This window comes from Excalfactoria chinensis, chromosome 1 (genome assembly GCF_039878825.1).
Source record: "Excalfactoria chinensis isolate bCotChi1 chromosome 1, bCotChi1.hap2, whole genome shotgun sequence".
Taxonomy (NCBI): Eukaryota; Metazoa; Chordata; class Aves; order Galliformes; family Phasianidae; genus Excalfactoria; species Excalfactoria chinensis.
Window position 1 is genome coordinate 118,371,736 of NC_092825.1, and position 24,092 is coordinate 118,395,827.

General features: G+C 41.3%; 1 protein-coding gene across 3 annotated transcripts in view; it reads right to left on the reverse strand.

Moving 5' to 3' along the window:
- The window catches only part of SHROOM2 (shroom family member 2), a 120,484-nt gene that overhangs the window by 54,936 nt on the left and 41,456 nt on the right, over window positions 1–24,092 (reverse strand). For all 3 annotated transcript variants that reach the window (XM_072332284.1, XM_072332275.1, XM_072332266.1), the window contains exon 2: window positions 17,999–18,150. In XM_072332284.1, coding sequence (XP_072188385.1) covers window positions 17,999–18,150 — 152 coding nt within the window. The remainder of the gene's footprint in view (window positions 1–17,998; window positions 18,151–24,092) is intronic.

Sequence of the window (24,092 nt, forward strand, 5' to 3'; positions counted from 1 at the left end):
TCACAGAACACTACACCAGTGACAACACTTGCAATCAGAGAAGCCATGGTAGAACAAGTGAATTGATGCCATGTTTAAACGGGAAACCAGTTGAAAATCAGAACAACTAGCCCAGCAGCAATCAGTCCTCACCCTTGAGAAGCTTCATTGCTAAGGACTCATCAGCACATTCCTCAGCAGCGTAGCATCTAGTTAGGTAAGCAGCTTACTGAAAATAACATTTTGGTTTTTTTGGGTCACAGCACAGACATTTAAACCATATGTATTGTGTACACACAAGATGGACTAAGGATAATTCCATAAGTTTTCAACCAGTGGATGACGAAGAGAGCGTGCACATAGGAAAATAAGAGATCATCAAGGGCGCAAGTAACTGTACTGCTTACAAATTTGGCAAATCTTATTTCCTCAAGAAATGAACAAGTTTGGAAGGATTAAAAGAAGGGAAAGGAAGAAAATGCTGTCCCGTGTTTTTCTTTAAAAACTCCTCCTGTCTAAGATCCTTAACCTACTGTCAAACAGTCCCTCTTTATAAGGCCCCGGCATCATGACCATCAGTCTCCAGCAACGCCATCTTTGCCTGCTCCTCCCCTCTGCCTCATCTCCCACCAGTCCTGGAGGGAGCCAGCTTCTCCCTTCCTCATGGTCTCCTCCTCACTGTCCACAGAGGTACAGAAACCTCCGAGGTTCTTCATCTTCTGCATCCACTGTGCCTGGTCTCCAGCTCATTACCCCTTGTTTATAGAGCCTCAGAAAGAAACGTACGTTGCAGAATGAGGTAATGACACATGCCCATTAATTTTTTTTCCCTGCTTCTACCTCTGTGAATTGAGAAGGTGGGCTGCCCACTCTAACATCTCATAGTAGTGTACAGCATTGTCCACTTTAAGGGAAAGTGAAAGAACAACACATTTATTCCTAATCTCCAACACCCAGTAGGTTGTTCTATGAACTTACAAGTAACTACCAACAGAAACATGATTCATCCCATCAAAATCCACAGGACATTTCACAGAATCACAGAATTATCAAGGTTGGAAAAGACCTAGAAGATCATCCAGTCCAACCATCACCGATACTTCCCAGCTAAATCATATCCCTCAACACAACATCCAAATGTTTCTTGAACATCCCCATGGTCAGTGACTCCACCACCTCCCTGGGCAGTGCATTCCAGTGCCTGACCACCCTTTCCAAGAAGTAATACTTCCTAATGTTCAGCCTGAATCTCCCCTGCTGCAGCTTGAAACCATTCCCTCTAGTTCTATCACTGATTACACGAGAGAAGAGGCCAACCCCCATCTCACTATAACCTCCCTTCAGGAAGTTATAGAGAGCAACAAGGTCTCCCATGAGCCTCCTCTTCTCCAGGCTGAACAATCCCAGCTCCTTCAGCCGCTCCTCATAAGGCCTGTGCTCCAAACCCCTCACCAGCTTCATAGCCCTCCTCTGAACACGTTCCATGGCCTCAAGGTCTCTCTTGCAGTGAGGGGCCCAAAACTAAACATAGTACTCAAGGTGCGGCCTCACCAGTGCCGAGTACAGGGGGACAATTACCTCCCTGTTCCTGCTAGTAACACTGTTTTTGATACAAGCCAGGATGCCATTGGCCTTCTTGGCCACACGGGCACACTGTCGGCTCATGTTCAGCCGTGCATCAATCAGTACTCCCAGGTCCATTTCCTCCACACAGTCCTCCAGCCACTCCGCCCCAAGCCTGTAGCGCTGCCTGGGGTTGTTGTGGCCAAAGTGCAGGACCCGGCATTTGGTCTTGTTGAACCTCATCCCATTGGCTTCAGCCCAGCTCTCCAGACATACACAGACAAGATCATCAGACAAAATGCTCTCCTCAGAAAGAAATCCCTGATTTCTCTTTGCTCTCTCTGATCCAGTTCACCTCACCCTATTCACTCCAATAAAGCCTAAGCTGCCAGGTGAGGCTTCTCCAGCCTGTAAACCTCAAAATCAGCACAATGAACTCCATAAAATCAAGCTGGCTACACTATACAGTAATTCTGTACTTCCAAGCATGAAAACAAACCCCAGTATATGTTCTTCTCTCAGATGGGCATTCTTCATCTTGCTCTGAAACCGCATGTCTCTGTACTTTCTAGGCCCTCTGAAAACTTGAAGGTGGTGGATGGCAATAATTCATTTTTAAATGTCTTGTCAAATACTTTAACTTATGCTCAAATTTCCTCAATTCTCCACTGTGGGAAGCTGGATGATACATTCTTCTGAAACTTAGAAGCTCCACTGACACACTGAGGATGAGGCACTAGTAACCCCTTCCCACTTATTCCTAATCTGGAACTGGTGCAAACTGGTCAATAACAGCTTCTGTTTTCTTTAGGGAACAAGTAACTCCTCTTGTCTGTCTGAAGCTGCCCTGACACTGCAAGACTCACAGTGCCACACCAAGGACTGAATGCAGCTCTGTTTCTCATTTCTTATACAACTTCATTAGTACTACAACTCAATTCTCCAACTACATCTGTCAGAGCACCAGAAAAATTCTGGCTTTTCACAGCTATTCTGACACCTCCTCAAGTTTCACATCACATCTTTTCCTCCCAAATACAACGAAATAAATGACTCTGGTTCGGCAGGAACTAATAAAAGGAATATCAAAAGTAATACCAACCAAAAGAACAGCAAGGGAATTTAAACAGAATGACAGTCTTGGGTTAGACTTGTGGCCTAACCAAAGACTCTTCTACCTGAAAGCTTTTTCTAAACCTCTGTTGAAAACATACATGCAGTGGTGGTTTACAAACACAGAGAGTGATGAAACCTCACCTGTGTTTGGTGTGGGAAAATTGTTCACAGAAAGGAATGCCCAAATCAGACATGTTGCAGGAATGGTATTTAATCAAACAAATATTTAAAACAATAATACATATCTCTATTACCAATGATACAGTTCTTCAAGTCAGAGAAGTCACTGGGATAAGAAGTAAAAGTAATTCAAGAGGCTCCACATGAAGTCTTTTTGCTCCTCTGTTTAAGAGCTTGCATTTGTTAACTATTCCAGATTTGTGCCCAATTCTCACAACAACCAAGCTTCTCAAATGATCTTCCAAATAAATTCTGACCACACCACACAGCATCTGTGTAGTATAATCCAGTTTAGCCACAACTGAGACAAAGGATGAGTGCAACACTGTTGAAAAAATTACAATATATCTCACATTAATAAATAATTGAATGAGTTTGGGTTTGCTTTTTTTTCTGCAGATAGTGTTCCTCAAGGAATCTTGGACTCACAAGGGCAAAAGTGATTTGAAAGGAAAAAACTGCTGTGCTAGAGAAGAAAAAAAACACAAATAGAAAAACCACTTCTGCAGGACTCCTTCTAGTCTACATCAAGTAAACATGTACAGTACTTCCATTGGATATGGTGTTTGGAGATAACTATGTAACTGTAAATCACTAAGAAATATATGGCACTGCTTTTAAAAAGGGATTTTTACAGTCGTAATAAGCTATTCTCAGATTAAAATAGATATTAGACCTAAGTCTTGGCAGGTTAGAGCACTCATAAATTTGGGCACTCAATCTCAGCTGCCCTAACATGTTAGAAACCCGAGGCACAAGATAGTTATAGTTGCACAACCTCTTGGATTAATCCTTCCTTCCTTATCTCCCAGGTGTAGCTGAGATTTCAGGTGGAGAAGCTAGTCGTTCAATTCCAATTTATATCCTCTTTTTGTCTCCAACAGGCAACTGTGGCCATAGCAGCATTATTACAAGAAGTAGGACAATCTGAAATACTTATCCATTTCTCCACTGGCAAAAGACAGGTTTATTACTGTAACTTCTTGAACTCCCAGCTCCTCCTGCCTATGCGCATACTAACCTGGGCCCAGTTTCTTCAACATTCACTCTTAACTGAAGTAGAGAGGCTCTGCCTGAGGAAGGTAGGGCCACCACTTTCATCCCTGAGGGCAGAGGGTTGCTGCAGGAATGGGCTGAAAGCAACTGGAAATTCTGCTAAAGCTGCTCAACATCCTGCTTCATTTCTTGCAACTTCATTCTGTCAGGAACAGAGCTGGGCTCCAGCTTCAGCCCTCCCTGCTACAGAACAGTGCAGGTGGTTAGGCAAGACTAAGTTCCAGCTGATGGCCACAGAAATAAGAATGGGTTAAGAATTACTCCTTTTTCCTCACATCATCTTTTTTTGATGAGTATCCAGATCATCCAGACAAAGGTGTGCTCTTCCCCCTATGGCCCTGGTGGAGAAGGATCCAGCAGCTGTACTTGGAGAAGACAGATCCCTTTGCTATCCCTGCACACAGTGCTGTACTTACAGGATCACAGAATCCCCTATGTCCACCCATCCTCTGTCACACACCTAAACAGAGCAGTACGTCTGAACCCTGAACACAAAGCACTTGATTTCTCCATTCCTCTCAGTAACCTGATGCCATTCAAAAAACTGAGACGCCAACTATGACCGACACTTCACAAAAAGGGAAGGCAGTAAATGTGAAAACATCAGTCTGGCAATACTTCTGCCAAATCATCATCCACTACAGCCAACTTACTATGTACTGCTCCAGGACAGCAATGGTGGCTGCACACAAGTTGCCAGTCTGAGCTGCTGGTCTGTGTGAGGAACACACTCAAGCCATCAGTAAATTTATGCTGATCAAAACCCCCAAATCCTACTTAATCTATTAATGGCAATGCTGTTTCCCATGCTCTGGATGCCTGAGAAATACAGATAAGCTTATACTAAACAGACATATGGCAACCTTAAAACATTTAAAACCCATTAGAACTGGAAATTCAAAAGTTATCTGAAAACTCCGATTTCTGAGATTCCTGGAGTAGGGCTGATATTGTTTAGTGGATAACACTGTTGCAGACTTCGAGGCTTATTTTGGAGAAACAGAATGTGCCAAGATATGCACCCAATTTAGCATCATTAGACTTGTAGCTGAGTTAGGTATCTTCATAGCAAAATAAAAGCTATTTTACAAGCAAGCCTGGAAACAGAATCACCTCACTGCAATAACTACACAGGTCTTCAATATATTATTCCTCCTCTATCCCATCTCACACTACCCCTTCAGATTTCAATCTTCAGTCACCCTAATTACCGCTAAGTTTCACAAGAGAGTCAGACTGGCAAAAATAAAACTGAAAAACCTGCAGTTAAAACATCTGTTTGAGTACAAAGAGACCAAATTAGAACCCACATCCATGATTTTCCAGAGCCACATCGGTTACAATGGATGATGAAACAGAGTAGAAAAAAAAATGCTGTAATTAATACTTGTAATTATTCCTACTGCTGTATTAAAAAGCAGCAAAAAGGGTTATCAGCACCCCTTGACATGACTGAGTAGTTTACTAACTGAATTCATCTGCACACTTCTGCACAAACCAAGGTACAGATCCTGATGCAAAGTATTTGTGGAAAATCTCACCATCAATAATGATACTGTATCCACTTTGCTAGTCATGACTACATCACCATTTTTAAATCTGGGGTGGTAAATGCGCCTCTTTCTGTAAGTGACTTCTCAGCTGGTTGCATTTTTAATACTTGATTTACTCTCCTGTTGCTGGAAAGCAAAGCTATACTGAAATAACGGTGTAAGGGCAGTATAAACTTCCCTTTATTGCAGCTTTATGCAGCCTCAAAGAACAGAAATATGTCTTTGATATATAACAACATTCACTGAAGAAGGAGACACATGAGATATCACATCTGTTCTCCAAGTGATTAAAGAAAGTTCAATATTTTATAGCTTCACTTGAAGTTCAATGGGGTTAGCAGAAATGTGCGATGTGTTTTTATGTTCCAATCTCTACCACACATTATCACACCTTATTATGAAACAAGAACCCACAAAAACTGACCCTAACTCTGCTGGGATCAGTCCCCACAGATGCAATGGGCAGTACCTGGCCTGAGTAATTCACACTGGAGGGAAGCTCCATTAGCCTCATGAGATTAACGATTTTTCTAATGGAGCTGTCTGGTCACCACTAAGCAGATAGAGACAGAAACACACCTTGAGCCCCTGCTCCTGCACTCCACCTTCACACCATATGTTCTTGAAGAGCAGGAAGCAATGACAGTCCTGGCAGCAATAACAAAATCCCCCTCTGCCAAATTTATCATCTAGCATCTCCCCCCTAAAACTGCAGAAGTGTGTTAACATTTTTCTTTTTTTCCAGTGTCACACAAACTTCTACCCCAAAAAAATCTCACAACCCCTTCTTTAGATGTACAGACAGAATAAGAAAACAACTACCCTGGTCTCACACCATGTACATGCAAACTAATTTCCTCCTGCACCGCACTGTAAAAAGCCTGTGCATCCCTACATGACCTCGACTCGAGCTGTGCCCATAGCTGACAATCCACAGCCAGGGAAATTATTTTCCATTGGATTTCCTTTTCACATCAGTAAAAGAATCCAGGTTTCCCCAGCAGACTAACTGCTACTCTGCTTGTCCTGATGATCAGCACTTGCACGCTGGGATGAAGAGAGCAGTCCAAGAAGATGGGCTGCAGACCTCTTCGATTCTGAAGTAGCAGCCACAAACCAGCCTCAGCATGCGGCCTTACTGAGTGATGAGTGGTTCTGCTCAGTGATGAGGAGTTCAGAGATGCTGGGTCTGTCAGAAACAGGAGGCAAACAGGCAAAGAGGTAACAAGAGTTGTCTCAGAGTTACCTCTCCTCTTCTGCACCTGTCCAATCCACTTCAGTGTTACTACTGCAAAATTTTAATCAGACACAATCAAGACAGCGTGGCTTCTCCCGTTTCCACACAGCAAACAAGCCACAAAAAGCCAACCGAGGTGCACCCCAACCACTCGCATTCCCCAGGTTCAATCACCAGCTGCAGGGCTGAAGAACTCTGGAGCTCCATTCCTGCCAGCCCAGCAGAGCTCTGTCCCCTGGTACCTACCCACAGCCCTGACCCAGGCAGCAGCTCCTCCTCAGGCCCCAAGGACAGCTCCTGGCCCCATGGGACTGCCTCAGGCCTGCACAGCACTCGTGGGTGCGTGCGTGCTTAGGCCCCGGGCCCCAGCCAAAGCAGAGCAGAGCCAGGACTCCTGCTGCCCTCCAGACAAAGACTGGCCTCTCCTCCTCCTCCTGCACTAATCCATGCTGCTGTGTCAGCTTAGAGACTATAATTAGATTTGTGAAGGAGCCTTGTTGCCGCTCCACGCCATGGGGCCACAGCAGTTTTGGTTGTTACACTGGGGACTTCACCAGATAGGCCATGGTATGCCCTGCTTTCCATCTGGGAAAGCTGGGGAAGGCTGGGAAATCAAACCATGGGACTGGTCACAGGAGAACGTGCTTATAATTGCAAATGAAATGCTGGAAGTACCATTGCTTTCTCTAAGTTCTCAAATTTAGGAAGGAGGTGAAGGTGGTCAAAAGGACAAGAAGTGATCTTCTTTTAGGAAAGAATATTTGCATTTCAGTCAGAAATCTAGTTAAAACAGCATATGGTAGAATTACACAACTGCAAATGTCCTGTAGCTCCACTGTCAGAACTTGCTGGAAATAAGATGATGTAGGGCTAAAACTTTCTCAGCCAGACTGTAATATTCTATCAAAAGATGACTGCATATTATATAAAGGTGAAGGTATTACATTCTCACAGATGTTAAAGCTATTACACTGAGTTGTTCTTGTGAGTTACCTGAATGAGAGTAACTTAGCAAGATCCCTTATCAACATTAAAATGCTTGCACACCAACAGAGTCCAGAGATAGACTTTCATTTCATGGGTCACTTTTCCAACATTGCTTCTAAAAGTATTACTATTATTAACATACGCACATTATTATTATTATCATATGCACAAGGATACGCAGTCACAGATACTCTTCTACACTCGGTGACTACTCAGCAGAAAAGTAAAATCATGCAGAAAAAGGGATTGTTTCTGGAATTTAAGAGGTCCATCTTCACTCAACCTATCAGAATAATAAATTGCTGTATTGGTTGTTAATATACAGATGGTAGCAAATGTACAGAAGGAATAAGCAAAGGGAAACTCACCAGTGGTGGTGCCTTGGCTGAAGAAGCTGGGGCAGTCCTCACTGGAGAGCAATCTCCAAGAGATGCTGCCTCAGTGGGAGTCGGCCCTTAAATGAGGTCTCAGAGGGGGTGGAGTCGAGCTCCACCCCTTCCGGGAGCACAGCTACATCACTCTCACCTGTGCTCCCACAGCTGACCCACACTTGCCTCAGCTGATTAATCAGAGGTTCAGGCTGTGATTACCAATCTCCCATACAATTGCATACTGTAAGTACTGCAGAATGCGCTATCTGAAGAGTTAACACTACTAGAATTCCATTGTCACAGTGTCAAAAAGAGGAAGGACAAGTGAAAAACAAAAGCAACTATCCCAATAATGTTAAAGGAAAATCTCACCCCCTAAACACAGTTGGCTAATAGGACTTTAATTTGGCCTTCAGAGGCTTTTTTTTATGTTTTTCCAGACAAATGCCATGCACAAAGATTTAAGCATTCTGGAGAACTGAAATGCTTCAGTATTTTGAGGTGAAACGTCCCCTTGCTCAAGGCTTTGTCAGTCATGAACCTGCTCCTCTCCAAGAGAGGAGAGCTATAATCAAGTACCCTGGGATCATTTTTTTAAGTTGTTTGTTGCATTATATATAGAAGTGGAGTCCACAGCCAACTTCACACACTTGGTATTAATTCTGGCATGACAATAAAGTTTTGACACTGGATTTGTAATCACGATGGTAATCAGTCTATACAGCAACAGATTAAACTTTTCATTAAAAACTACCTTTTTCTTAAGGCAGTAAAGAACATTCCTAGCTCACTGAAAATTCCTGCATGCCACAATCTAAGCTTCTAGAAAGCTTGAGCTCCTTACTGAGAATTAAGATCCTTCTAACTTGAAAACAGAACTGGCCAAGAGTTAACTCCAGCTTCACCGCCATCCCCAGAACTAGAAAACTATGATTCATTCTCAAAAATCGTTACCCGGAACACACTTATCAGTTTTACAGATAAAGGTTTCTCAGGTCCATATTTCACTTGTTTTAACAACCAAAGTTATGGCAAGTGATCTGCTTATCACGTGGAGCATTGTCATCACACAAATGAAGTAGCATCTGTTCTACAGTGGGTTGCTGATGGTGGCAGTCCCAGTCCCTCTGCTGTCTGACTGTGGCTGTCAACATGAACTTCACTAAGTATAAAGACAAAAAACAGTTTAAAACCTGGCCAGTCAGAAGGCATGCTCCCCCTTTGAGATCTCACCCCACATTATGGGTGCTTTTCTCTAGAATGACCTTCATGCATCATTAAAATATACATCCTATTTAATTTAGGAACTCTTATCCAAAAGAGATCATATTCTAAGGAAGAAATCTCCAACTTAATACATTTATCGTTAAAATGCCTTTTAAATTGTTTAATGAAAACAGCCACAAGAGAGCGCTAGTAGCAAAGAATTACATCATGGGGAAAACGAAGGACTTGCACCTATTCAGAGAATAAAAATAACTCTTTTGTTGTGGCCAGGCAGTCTTATTTGCACATTTAAGTTCTCAGACACTTAACTGCTGCAGGCACAATCTTCAGAAGCCAAGAGATTCTAGATGTCTTGACTCTTGAATGCTGACTTTGAGACACATTCACTGCTCTTTCTCTTTGTTTTCCAAGGGAGATTACTCAGCAGTTTTTTCATGTTGCGCACCTTCAAAATGGCTCACTTCAACTGCGACTCCTGAAATTAACAGGCCGTTTTCTGATATCACCATATGTTTTCTCTCAACTTTTCTATCTCACTAAAACTCAGAGCAATGAGCTAAAACATCAAAACTGCGTTTGTGGTTTTGCTTTTTTGGTCTCTGTGCCCTGACTAGCTGAATATCTCGTACTCCCTTCTCAGTTGCCTTTCCAAGAAAAGCATTGATAAGTTCTAACCACACACACAAACAAAAAAAAAAAGTCAGCATACATTTCTGGAAGCAGCAAATGGAATGGCAGCATTTTCTTCCATGAAAAGCAAGAGGAGTTCCTGTTTTCATATTTTCAGCTCCTATTATCTTATCATAAAAGGAAATGACTTACAAGAAGTTTCCCTAAAACAACTGACCTAAAATTTGAGAACAGAAAAATAAAATAAGACTGTGCTTAGCTTATGTGCTTCTGGTGGAAGTGAGGGGAATGCAAAGTAAGTGAAGGAGTAATAAAACTAGTCTATTATTACTGAGATGTCTTTAAATGGAAAACTGAACCAGTATTTTGACAGAAAAGTTACTGACATATTTCTGTGATACAGGTATCTGCCCTAAACCCTAACATTTCAGCAGAGGCTCATATCCTACCTTAAACACATATTCACGCCTCCTAAACTCGCACGAAGACTAACACAGTTGTTCTTGACCACAACAAGACTACATGCAGCATTGCTCTTTGTTTTCTCTTTTGCATGTGTCATGTAGACAGTCAGTCTGAGCCCTGGTCTGCCAGTCACCACGTCTGAAAATGGGGCAAAGAAGCCATGCTGGAAGCAGAATTATGTTGTTGCAGCAGAGTAGAGGAGCTTTTTGTCTTTCCCATGACCTAGGAAGTCACATTTAACACAAAAAGAATCCAAACAGATCTGTAAAATACTCTGCTTCAAACTGTGAGAACAAATAAACACAAATACATTATCAGGTCTTTCTGTCCTTACAAATAATGAGAGTTCAGTCATTAACTTGGGCAAATCAGGATTTAACCACCATAGTTTCCTTCAGTCTTTTTTGTACTTCAGCTCAACTGTACAGGCTTGAGCAGGATGGAACAGCAATTTCATTTCTATCTAAGACATGCACTGCTGACAATGAGGTATTAAGCAGTATAAGGTAAGAAATCATCAATCTTCCTGCCTGGTAAATTCACAATAGACTACCATGATAAAGCTTTCATATTCTGGAACGGTTTCTCCTAACTCTGCCTTGGGGAACTAGACAGGCACATCTGGATGTCTGAGATGAGACAAAAATGTTGATCATGGGATTTATGTTACATCACATATGTTACATAAATACCTTTTTGTCATTATTTCGTGTATATTCTGCTACCTTTTGATGTCTAGATAGCATTGAAGTCCTGAAGTCATTCTTTTACCTCAGTTTTTGCTATGATTTATCAGAATTCCTCCAAAACATAATAAAACTTTTTTTTTTTACTAAGTCTTTATCATCTGGAAACATCTAAAATGCTTCACATATTGAATAATTGGCTCCAAATGCCGCTTCAAGTAGGGTTTACACTCAAGCATTTCAGAAATTATCATGCTATGTAAAAGCAAGGGGCTAAAGAAATTAACCTTTAACATGAATACAAAAAAAAAAAAGGCTTCATGCACCAGTAATGCTGAAGAAAAATGCAGCCTCTCACAGCAGCAACAGTAGAAGGAATCCAAATGCACTGGGAATTTCCGGTTCTCTCACTGTGACCAAGGTGAAAGAGCAGGAGCCAGAAGCAGGCAGCAGAGCAGCCTTCGGACTTCACTCTCCTCCAATGCCTTTGTCCAAGACAAAGTTAGCAAGCAGCAGTCTGCAGCCAGCTGTGCCAGCCCAACGTGGTGCCCTCAGCAAAAAAGGGACTTGTTACCTCCTTGGAACATATGACTGTGGAAACTCTGCTTTGCTCATGGCCAGAAGACATAGCTGTGTGTCACCCCTGAGCTGCCTACCGCAGTGGGCTTACAGTTCCATGGCTAGCTCAGATGAACTGAACTTCCTTACAAACCACATTCCCAATACTGGCATTTCTATGTAGATGTGGTGCTTACCCACACTAGTTTCATCTATGATTTACTTAACCATGTCCAAGGTTATCAAAAAAATGGGAGTGGGGAAGGAGAGTTCCTCCACTCCCAGGGCATTTCAGGAGACAGCATGAACTCAGTTTGTCTCATTCCTGTTTGAAACCTTATGGCCACACAATGCAAACTACTGAATCTCCACAAAGAACAACCCCAGAAGCTAAGATGCTTCAGATTTTATGTGGGCAAGGTATTTTGCTCAGACATGCTCTAGGCCAGATCATATTTTGAAGGCATTCCCATCTCTTTTTCTTCCCCATCAGGTGTCATACTCCAGCTTGGCTCCCCGCCTGCCAGCAAGGCTACTCTATGAGCCAGACCAGTGAATGGACCTTGATTCAAACTGCAACTCAGCCAAAATTCCCCCAAACTGTGACTCTGCAATGGAGTAAAAGTATAAGGGACACGAAGCTCAACAGTACAATGCTGCAACCATGACCATAAAGTAATGGCGTCTTGTTTAAGCGATGAGATGAAACTTTGTTCAGTAATTCAGTAACTAAAGTTACAATAGTCCTGTATCGTTGCTCTTCTTTTAAGTATTCATATTTCTGGAGTTAGGAGCTGGACCCAGAACTTTTAAAGAAATCTTTTATCATCTTTGCTAATTAGAAGGTGTTACATGTAGTTACACAACCAAGTACAACACAAAATCTCTACACTTCACATGGCAGGTTACTTGACATGAAAACATTTAAGCATCCAAATTTTCAACGTAGTCCATCATTTACCTTCAGGAAGTGAAATACGTAATCTAAAATCCAAGTAGCACAAGGAGAACTTCAGCATACTGGAAAAGAAGCATTACCGACACACTGAACTTGTGCACATGCACCAACAAAACAACACAAAACAACCAAACCAAATAGAAAACGATTCATTTAGTCTTTCATGGATGGGGTTATGACCGTTACAGTCAAGAGACAGAAGAGATCTACACTCTATGCTGCTATCCAGCACACTTACATTCTGTGTGCCCATGTGAAAGTATTCTGTGTGCCCATGTGAAAGTATTCTGTGTGCCCATGTGAAAGTATTCTGTGTGCCCATGTGAAAGTATTCTGTGAAGTTAAGCCTTCAGGCTCACCACTTCTTGAATGCGCACCTGCTTCACCTCTTACCCAAGGGGTAAGTCTACCAGTCCAGCACTTAAACTGGAATTCACCCGGGGAAAGTAGTGTTAAGAACAAATTTGGTGTTATAAATTTCTGGTTAAACCCTGTAAGCACTTGTACGTTTCATCTTCAGTAAGGTGAGCGCTCACTGAAGCCGATGGGACTACACATGCTCAAAATTAACTATTTCAACAAGTGCTTGCAGGACTGAAGGAAGGAAACATTTGTGACTCACAGGCTGTTAGTGTTGGATGCATATTCTATTCCACAGAATAAGCAGTATTATTCAATTTTGGTAACTGCTTCACAAAACTGAATATCACTGACACAAGTAACTTGCTGAATAAGAATATTAAAACTTTATCCCCACAAATAAATTTCTATGCCTTTTCTACTACCCCAAACATCTCCCTGATGGAGATGACTTAGTAAAATACGGTGATGTGTGCCATATTTTTGGCTTTCTATTATTCAAGCTTGACAGTGAATTTGTTCATATTTGTGAAGAATGAGATTTTGAAAGTCACCACAATATAAAAACATGTCAGTCACAACATATGTATCGAGAGAGTCCTGACAGTTGTACAAAGCAAACATTGAAAAACACACTAAACAATGATTTGCTCTTTGAAACCAGGGACAACACCTCCAATTCAAGGAACTGAAGCTTATGTTCACTTAAAAGTGTCAACTAGTATGTCACTAACAAACCATGTTAAGACAACTGAGAAACTAATCAGCCAAAAAATTAAGAAATAAAAGCGCTTTTTGGCTAAACATCCCACCAAAAAGTCAGTTGGCATGGGAAACACCCAAATACCTGAGTGGAATTGCTAGGATGGAGGTGAAGGGAACACAGATTTGTACCATTTCTGCGTATACATAATTAAGAGACTGTGCCAACAGTCAGACAAGCAGGTGAAATCGTCCTCATCAGGAGGCTTTCAATGTATATAATTTGTTGAAAACATGAAGCTATATGTACATTCTTTTCTCATGTCCAGGCCTTACTGTCAGCAGTGCAGGGTCAGGCAGCTGGAGAAGTGGGAGAAGGGTGATGGCAACACAGTCAGCCCCAGGCCTGCCCACACAGACAGTCATGGACATGCTGGAGCATGAGGGGGGCATCCTTGGCAGCTCCTCCAAAGTGTCCTGCCAAGTACACAAAGTCCACAGAGGTTTATTCTGCTGTTACTCAGAGCTTCTTTATGGGAAAGTCCTCCTACAAACCCCTTCATATTCACAGGAAGTGCTTCTGAGGTAGGCCTTTATGCACTGTGCCACTGAAAGGACAAGTTTCCTTTACACTCATCTGGTTTCTGCCTCCACTTCTTCAGCCTTGGTAACTTGCTGGCAGCACCACATGAGACACTAGAAAACATGGCCCTGAGCTATCCTGCTGCACACAACCTGACACGTGTATCTTCCTCTTTTCAATCACAAGAAGTAAAAAATAACTCCAAACTTTCACAGCTCTGTGGCATTTCCTTACATCTAGCACGTACAGAGCAATGGAGATTACACTTAAGAACTGGAAGAGATGTATAACTACAAACACCTTAGTATCGACAATCATGGCAATTTTACATTTTTTATATAAACACGTACACATCTATTCTGAAAGAAATTCACATCTCATGTAAGAAACATCCTAAGCATGCTTGGTGTCTTCCTAGGAAGGGAATCTACTCAAGAAACAATTCAGTACTATACGCTGAAGAATCAGCATGCAATTAAGACATGTTGTTTTGACAAATCCACGTGAGAAAACAACACAAAGTCTCCTGAGCTCTCTGTTAATCCAAGACCAACCGTATACTGCTCTTGTTCAATCATCAGCACTGGTGAGCTATTTAAATGCTGCATTTGTTGCTGAGCCTGTTGCACAGTTCCCATTCTGCTTAGAATGCAAGTATGCAAAGTTCAAAAAAAGTTAAAAAATAAATAAAAAATGAAGCAAAGCATATGCTGCTAGACAGCAAATATATGCTTAGTATTTGGTACCACAGGCAATTTCACTTAGAAAGAAGTACTTTCACCTCCCGTACAGTTCAATGCATAATAACAATTTTGTGCAAGCCAGGAACCACTGCTGAACCACAACAACCACACCAGAAAGACCTGCTACAGTCACAAGTTAATTACGTGAATGAAATGTGCTACTTACTAAGGCAACACTTTTTCACTTGGTGTTAGCTCAGTGTAAATTAGGCTTCCAAAACAGAACTAGCATGCCCGATTACTTCCCAGGTACAGAAAGAGTTAGATGAACAAAAGATCAGGACTTGACATTACTGCATGAAATAGTGACCTGCACAGAGGAATTTCATACAGATGTTCGCCTCAGAAGTGATGAATAAAAACTCGATATCCCAGATATCAGGAACTTCTCAATGTTGAAGGATTTGGTTAAGAAGTAATTTTGTCACAACATTTTTTTTTTCCCCATGCCTGGAGAAGTTGAGAAATGGTTGATTACAGAAACAATCCCAGGAAATAAAGTTTCCAACATAAAATCCAGAGTTCACCTTTTCAGGCTAATTCCTACCAATTTCTAGGACAAATGTGGTTAAAACTATGATCCTTTTTGCTTCTTTTAACCTCCAGGACTGGGTTGTTGAGCTTCAAACCATTTATCAGCTCTGTGCTTCAGAGTACTACACTGGCATCCACAAGAAATAAAACGTTATTAATGCTACAGAAAAGCACCACAGTATTAGGCAAATAACACAGAGCAAACAGACAAAAGGAAGCTATGATGAAGATTAATACATCGTCTTACGCATAACTCAACGAAAAGGAATGGTGGGATTTTTCCCATTCTCCAAAGAGAACAGTAAGGGTGGATCTAAAGAAAACTGAAACAGTCTACAAATGCTGAGGCAGCCAGCCATTTCAAGATCACTGTAAGTAATTAATGTGCAGACTGCCTCCAAAAGTGGTGGTCCTATCCAGCTGAAAACCTGCTTCCCCAAGTCATTTTGCAGTCAGATCAGTTCCCTGATCCAATTCACTCCAGATCTGCAGGAGTACTCATACAAAGACTACACAACTGGCTTGCTTAAAGACAGGACTGTTTAAAGCACTCATAAAAATTCAGCCAAAGATTTAGAGCAAACAACACAAAACAATACTGTTGTTCAAACCATAACTTCTGCGACAAGACTTTTATAAAAACCTGCATCATTTGAACTTCCAACAGGAAAAGAAAAGCTGTTTCAGCACACAGACAGCAGAGCATGAGAACAACTTGGCCAGGAATAAAATGAGTCTGGGTGTTTAAGGTTTCTGACCGTCAAAGGACTGATGTCCTAAGGCAACTTTCCAACAGAAAGAGCAAAGTTGAAAACACCCAAACAAAAGCTCTGGCTAATTTCATTCAGTACTTCTTATAAAATTTTATCTAATATTATGCAGGTTTGCCAATGACCTAAAAAGCTCTTGCCTGTTTAAGCAGCTATAGAATTCTTCACTCATTTAGGACAAAAATGTTTTCCCTAACAGCCACTAAATCAGCCTCTTGGCCAGAACAGCTAGGTTGACTGTGCCCACTGCACATGGGCTGAGGAAGGAAGAAGAGGAGTGATGAGAAAGGAGTGATGAAAATCCATCAGCTTTGCACCAAACTGCATGCAGGCATGCATAGCAATGGCGCTCTGTTGCCTGTGAAGTGCAGCCACAAATCCCTAGACACAGCTGAGTGCTTGATTAGCTGCATGAAAGTTCTCCATAAGCATCTGCATGGAGAGAAATACTGATGAATGATGAGAACGGTTTAGGTGTGTCTACTGCTAGGTTATATCAGGAATAAGCTTTCAGCCATTTCCAAGGATAGATGAGAATTCTCAGATTTTGAGCAAATTACAATCACACAACTGAAAGCATTACGAAAGAGGGAATCTTTTCACTTGGTCTGAAGTTATTTATCCTAATTAAGACTTGCTGTCTTGGCAGCTCCTTCAGTGTCTATAAAGCTTCTCAGTTCTGAAGTTCTTCATTTTGTTGACAGAAACAGCTGCTGTAAACTTCACTCATTTATTTTTTTTTCCTACAGGAACGGCCAGTATAAGTTGAAAACACTGAACATCAACACGATTTTTAAGCTGCCAGCATTTTATTAGCCTAAGATTACAATCGTTTGGGGAGAGCTCCTGGAAACAGTCATTTCTGAGAACACTCTGTTTACCTGCAAAAGAAACTCAGGCTCCCACAACTGCATCTATCAAAAACACCTCAAACCACAGGTGAAAAGCAGGCCTTCACACCTGCCCTCTACCAGTGCTTTTTCACAAAACATGATCCCTATTGGAGACAATGTCAGAAAGCTCATTGTATTTACAGACTGGCTTATCATCCACCTCAAACACACTTCTCAGCACTTTCAGTGTTGCAACAAAATTCTTTTTGATTCTAACTAAGACATCAAAAATATACACGAAAGACTGCTTGCAATGTTTTCATATTTGATATCTATTTCTGATAAAATCAGAAAGTTCACAGTGATTAATGAGAAAGAGTATTTCTTTTTCGATTTACCAGCTTTCTTTCTTTATAATTATTCAATTTAACCTAATTTTAGCACCTGTTCATAACACTGGAGACCCTAAATATTCTCACAAAGCAGGGAAACAGTTTTCCAGAAGCTTAATACATAACCCACACCTCAGATTCAGACTGGCCTGTACAGTAACTAATGTTAAAAAGCTTTACCAACGTCAGCTCACAAACACAGAGGAAGCAGGGCAAGGTGAACAAAATGCTTCAGTTCTGTATCCCAAGAGGGCAGAATGCAACAGAGTGCCTACTCCTCCCATTACAGCAGTATTCACAAAATGCACTGCCTCAATTTTTGCTTTGATCAACAGGCCACCTCTACCCATGTCTTCCTTAATGGTCCCGTGTTCAAGAAGGAAGTAACTCTACTCAGTAAGAACATTAATTGCACTGAACAAGTCATAGTCTTGACAAGTCTTGGCAAATTTAGTTGTTCAGCAGATGAGAGACAGAAATACATTTGGTCTTCCAGCTGATTGTCACAAGCTTACCTCTTTACTACAAGCTTTAGCGTCTTGTGTGAGCCTTTCACCAGACAGATTGCTTCTTGTCGGAACCCAGAGAGGCCCACATCATTGATGCCAACAATTTCATCCCCAGCCAGCAACTTGTCCACAGAAGCAGCTTTACTCCCATCTTCAATCTGAAGAAAAATTAAATCAAATGCGTAGAATTACTGAGGTTGCACAGTGACACATTTAAAATAAGCTAATGGAGCCTCAATCTCGGCTTCATGCAATAATTCCAACAGTAATTAAGTGGCTAAAATATCTGAAATAGGTTACAAACACTTTAAAGAAGAAATAGTGATACAGAGAAAAATCAGAACAGGAAAGAAAAATAGGGGAAAACTTCCTGAGAAAATCAGAAAACTCCGTGGAAGTTTGGGAGTCAAAAGAAAATGTGATCTGGAGTTCTGTTCAATACAGTATGGGTAATGGTACTTGCATACAGTGCTCTGGGCAGGTATCTTAAAATCTAGTTCTCCAGAAAAGGTAACCAATTATAGTAACCATACAGTCAACAACATTAACCCATACAGTCAACTTCAGAAATCCAGCATCCTGTAAGATCTCAAAGTATTGCATAACCATCCGGTCTGGAAAATAAACTTATTTTCATCAGACACGTAACACTGTAGAAAATATCTGAGAATTTACAGTCCGTACAGATAGTCACCAGCTTAGAGGAAGAGATTATGATGTGAGATCTAAACCATTAAAATAGCAGGTTGCACTGCAAAAGAATACAGCCATACCAAGGGGTACACAATGGGAGACTATTTTGCTTCCATGAGCATCTATTACATGCACTGAATTTTTAAACTATCAATAATATGCAGTGAAACATACACAATAAATTTAACAGTCACTTTCTGGCAATTCCCAAGAAGAAAACACTCCCAATTAAGACTCATCCATTTCTAAAATGTAAAAGAAATCCCAATAGCTTAATCTACCAGACTAACAAGTACCAACAGTTTAAACTAACTTCAAACATAGATATAGATGTTGCAGACTTTTCAGTTCAGGCCCTGAGCTTGTTTGGTCTGCTCCTTTCTCTTTTGCAGTCAAACACACCTTTTGGCCTCTCAGTTGCTTGGAACTATGACCAACCATTTAGGTTTCTTTATTCCTCCCTCACTTGCTCATAATCCATATCTCATCTCTTCTTACAGACTTGACACTTTATGTTCAAAGCAAAGATTTTAATTTATGTCTTCATTTATTTTTGCCTCCACTACAGTATCTCCAAGTCCCTTATTATTAAAAGCCAGTGAATCTACAAAGAAAAAATCCTTGTAATTGCCCCAGCTACAGAAAGATTCATAAAGAACAGCCAAAGTCAATCATCAAGATAAATCCCGAGGAAGCCGAACTTCATGAAATCCAGAGCTCACGGTACAGGTTTTAGGGATACTCCAGCAATGAAAGTCTAAATTAAATAACCTAATAAAATAAGCAATATCTCTTGATGAAAGTCCATTAGGGTGATCTCATGCACCGCAGCAATCTCATTTCATACACATAAAAGCTCTCTTTATGTAATTTCAGGATAGATGGTCTTTAAAAATCTTCAGACCTTTAAATCTAAGCCAAAAAGAATGCCACGTGAAATGCTTAATCCTATACACCACTCCAAAACACTCGCTATTAATACTAATTGAGTAGCTGAATTTTCAGAACTTCTTATCTTAATAGAAACACAGATAATGAAAGACAGAGTAAGTTTCTACATCCTGATACATCTAGCTCTGAAGCCGTGACCTGCCTGTGACCTGCCTGCCTATCTTCTGAACATCAAGAATTTACAAAAATATTCAATTCTCAGATCAAATCTACAGTAAAGTTGAAAGCTGAGGAGCTGCATTAGAAATCACTTAAATGCAGGTCAAGATTTGAGATCAACTTTGTTGAGAATGGAGCGGCTATCCCATGAAGAACACCAAAGCTAGGCAGAGGTAAATGGGAGAACAAACAACAGGGAACTCACAAATCACGACCCTCCTCCTAACTGGAAGTTACCAGTCTTTCAATTATCCAGGTGGATTTCTAAGTTGCTTCTGAATAAACTGCATTCGGAGGTCTAAGACCCAGCAGGTCAGAACAGCAGAGGGAAAATGCTAATGAAAGGCAGATTTGAATCACCAGAAATGTAAGAAGGTCAAACAGAGGTGGAAAAAAAAAAAGGAAAATATGTTGCAGGAGCACACATTACAAACTACAGAATGTAGATGCCAACCCACTGCAGCTACTGCAGCTCAGAGAAGTACCAAGTTAATAAAAAGGGGTGAGAAGTTCATGTGCCACATAGATGTCAACAACTCAGAAGTCTGAGCTTGAAGACCTTGACAGGGTCTTTTTTTTTTTTGCCTTAAAAAGAAAATAATAATAATAAGAAAATAAATAAAATCTCTCTCCTAGGGTTTCAAGGAATGTTCATTGTTCTCTGTAAGCATGTTTGTTTTTTCTTTAGGCTGGCAATGCACTGACTGCAGGGAGTATTCAGTTACCTCCTCTGAGTTTTCATTTCAGCAGGGAGGCTACACATTCCACACAGTGCAAGCTTTCCAGACTCTGACTGTCCAACGCGCTAACCACCCCCACAAATCACACAAAATAAAGAAATAATTTATTTTAAAAACAACCACAACACACAAAAAAAACAACACTAAAACCCAGGAAAAGGCACACCATAACCTAAGCACAGTCTTGAAGCAGATCACCTGAAAACTGGAAGTGGATTCCATTAATACGCCGCCTCCAAATCAGTTGTTGATAGGGAGAATAAAGACCACATATCCATTCATAGGAAAAGTCTCCCTGAGCTGAACAAATCTGAACATAAATCTTTCTTACTGTCTTTATCTCAGGTCACTGTATGGCTGCAGGAATGGCATCATCCCACTTGACAATGCACTTTCACTGGAAACAGGACTTGGCTAGACAGGAAAAATAGTTCCTTCAGTTACACTACAGGTAGTTTAGACATAATGACTGCAAAAAGCAGTGGACTTTGCATACATCTAATGAAACAGCCATCAAGATTAATGAGGAAAAGACATCTGAAAGTACGGCTCTGCTTATCTGCCTCCTCTGCTCACACTTTCACAGTGCCATTCCAGTTGCTCTTCCAGGTTTTCTCTTTTCCTGTTTACTCCTTCTTTTTTATTGATTCAACTCTTGACATACTTCCCATCTTTAGTACCGTAAATCCCAACCAACATACATAAACTTTCTAGCACAAGCAACTACAATTGAAAAACTCACCATTATTTTTTACACCTCAGCCCCGAATGCATTTCACTCATCCACCCACAAAGTTAAATGCGCCATGATACAGCAAAATTTAAACCCTAATTTTAAGATTTAAGCTCATACTGTTTATTTAACCAACAAACAATTTCTTTCTGAGTTTCAGGTGCCCAGAAAGACCACCAGGAAAGGGCAGAAAACAAAGTCTTGAGGAAGGTTGTAAAATGAAGTCTTCCACTAGAAAAGTCAGCAAGCCATGGTCAGCAGGCAGATGTGATGGGGGGACAGCCCTGAGCAAGACACAACCAGGAAAACTGATGCTTTATTTTCTTATAAATAAGAAAGTTAAGCTTCTGAAAAACAAGCACAGTTTTACTGCTCACCTTGGATGACTGAGTACTAGAAATCCCCTCAAACCATCTTTTCAGTATGTATTAACAAATCACACTCCCCTTATTATGCTAAATTAACAAGACTAAACAGCATGACTTCCTATTCTTAGCAGGGATGCTGAGATTGCAACAAAAAAGTGTTTTCAAGAGGAGAGGAAGAGGATGTTTGCTGATGGAAAGCATCTGTTTAGACAGCCTCCAACTCTCACTCTTCTGTCCTTGATGACCTCCCTATGGCCAAGAACAAAGGCAAATTTTGGGACCCATGCATGAGTGAGGGTTGGAACCACAGGCTTCTGCTGTCATAGCGATATGGACATCAAGCGCTATATCCCAAAGTCATTCTTGGCTATAAAATATCCTGACCTCAAAAGAGCAAAAGACGCTGATACAAGAAGTATATGCAGGTAATGGTTAAGACAATGGTGTGAATGAAAAGAAAAACCACAAATGTACTGCAGCACGTGCAGTTCTGTTAGTGGAAAGGGGAGAAGATTGCAAACAAGGCAGCGGAGAGCAGTGCAACAGCTAGACACACAAACACATTCCAGGGACACTCTTAGGGTCTGGATTTCCACTGTTGCTAACACATGTGAAAGGGAAAATAATAGCCTATGTCTGCAGCTTTAAAATGTGGTAGTGTTGAGGGGGTACACCACTGGTAGAACGTGACCCATTAACTTCTGTGTTTACCAGGGTTGACACTTTACGTTAAATACCCGCATTCCTCTATAGGCACCTGTATAAACAAGCAGGAGCCAGGTTGGGGAAGTGAGGCGTCACGCCAGATATCTCATTTACCATGACGACATCGGGACAGTCTTGTCCAGGCTCTGTGGGCAGGGTGGGAGACGGGATAGAAATCCAAGCCCAGAGACAAACACAGGAAAAAACAGCTCCGCTTATCAACATTCTGCTATCAGCTGTGATAAACTATTTTATCATAACTCTCTTCTCATGCAGCCAAGAAATTATTTTGTGATTGTTTGTCTTGTGAGCATCTAGTATGCATTAAAAAAAACAGCCAACAACTAACAAACTTCATATGGGATCTTCAGAACCAGTGAGATGTAGGAAGTGTTAGCTATTTTGAGTTCCAGAGAAATACCTTTATAGCTTAAACTTGCCATTTGTGTAACTTGAAGGAAACAACAGAAGTACAGCACAGAGCAAATCCATTCTGAGTGCTTCAGTGACAGGACTCAAGCTGGGGCAGGATGAAGTACTGGGACCAAACTGAAGGGTAGGCAGTGGGTGCACATGTGAACAGGACCCACACAGGCATGCACACAAGGCCAGCATACATAACTATATATTCACTCATATAATCTCTTCACCTCTTCAGATTTAGTACCTGAACATCAAAAGAGACTGCTGGAAGGACACCTGAGCAGGGTGTCCTATGGTCCCATTTGCAAATGAGTTCAGAAGCCAAACTGGAAATAACACCCCAGCACAGTCCGTGGCAAAGCAAGGAATTCACACATGCCTTCAGGTCACCAGCTGGTTATCACTCACCAAACAACCACTCCTCAAGGCTATCAGTCCTATGCTCTGCGTCAGCAACCAGAAATGAGCTTGCAGGCACAGCTCCTGAAGAAGAAAGCTTAACTACATGATACCAACCTGCAAACAGGTCTATCTACTACCATCCATTGCTATCAGTCTGGTGATGGCTGCACCGCTTGCTACCAGCCAAACATCCGCTAACAGCGATCCACTCCAGTGGCACTCCGTGTCAACAAAGAAGCCTGAGTTTCACTACAGCTTGGTGTCATCACTTCACATCCCACTAGTTATTGCCTATGCTTGTTCCTGCTTGGATAATTATTAAATTTCACAGCAAACTGGGCTAGATTTTAGGGCTGTTTGGACTGGGACAGCATGTTTCTCTAAAGGTAGCTTCCCTTTCTTCCCTAAACCTCGGTGTGAGGCACAGCAGAAAGCCAGGCAGGGCAATGCTCTCAAAGCTCTCAGCATGACATGGCACAAACCAGCTCTGGTCTGACAGGAACACTGCCTTCTGTCAGTGCTGCTGCTTCACAACCAGGCTGGAAACAGTTTTTAAAGGGCAGAGTTCAGTAGTAGGGCACTGTCTTTCATAGCTGTTTCTAATTGCTTTTTATTTAGTGTATTTAAACAGTTGGATATTTGCCCAGCAATTTCATATGCACTCAGCATTTTCCTTAAAGCAAGTATTCTATTTTGAAAAGCTGTTAGTCAATATAGTTCTTCAGCATTTGTTCAATCCTTGTGACCAAGTGTCCAACACTTGATTCAAACCAATAACTACCATTCTGCTTTGAGAAGACCCTGCTGATCCTAACTCATCCATCACTATACCTGAAGGATTTTGTCACGGTATCTTTTATGTATATAGCAGGCCTGCTATATATGACATCTCCACAGAGTAAATATATGTACAAACCCAGGATTTT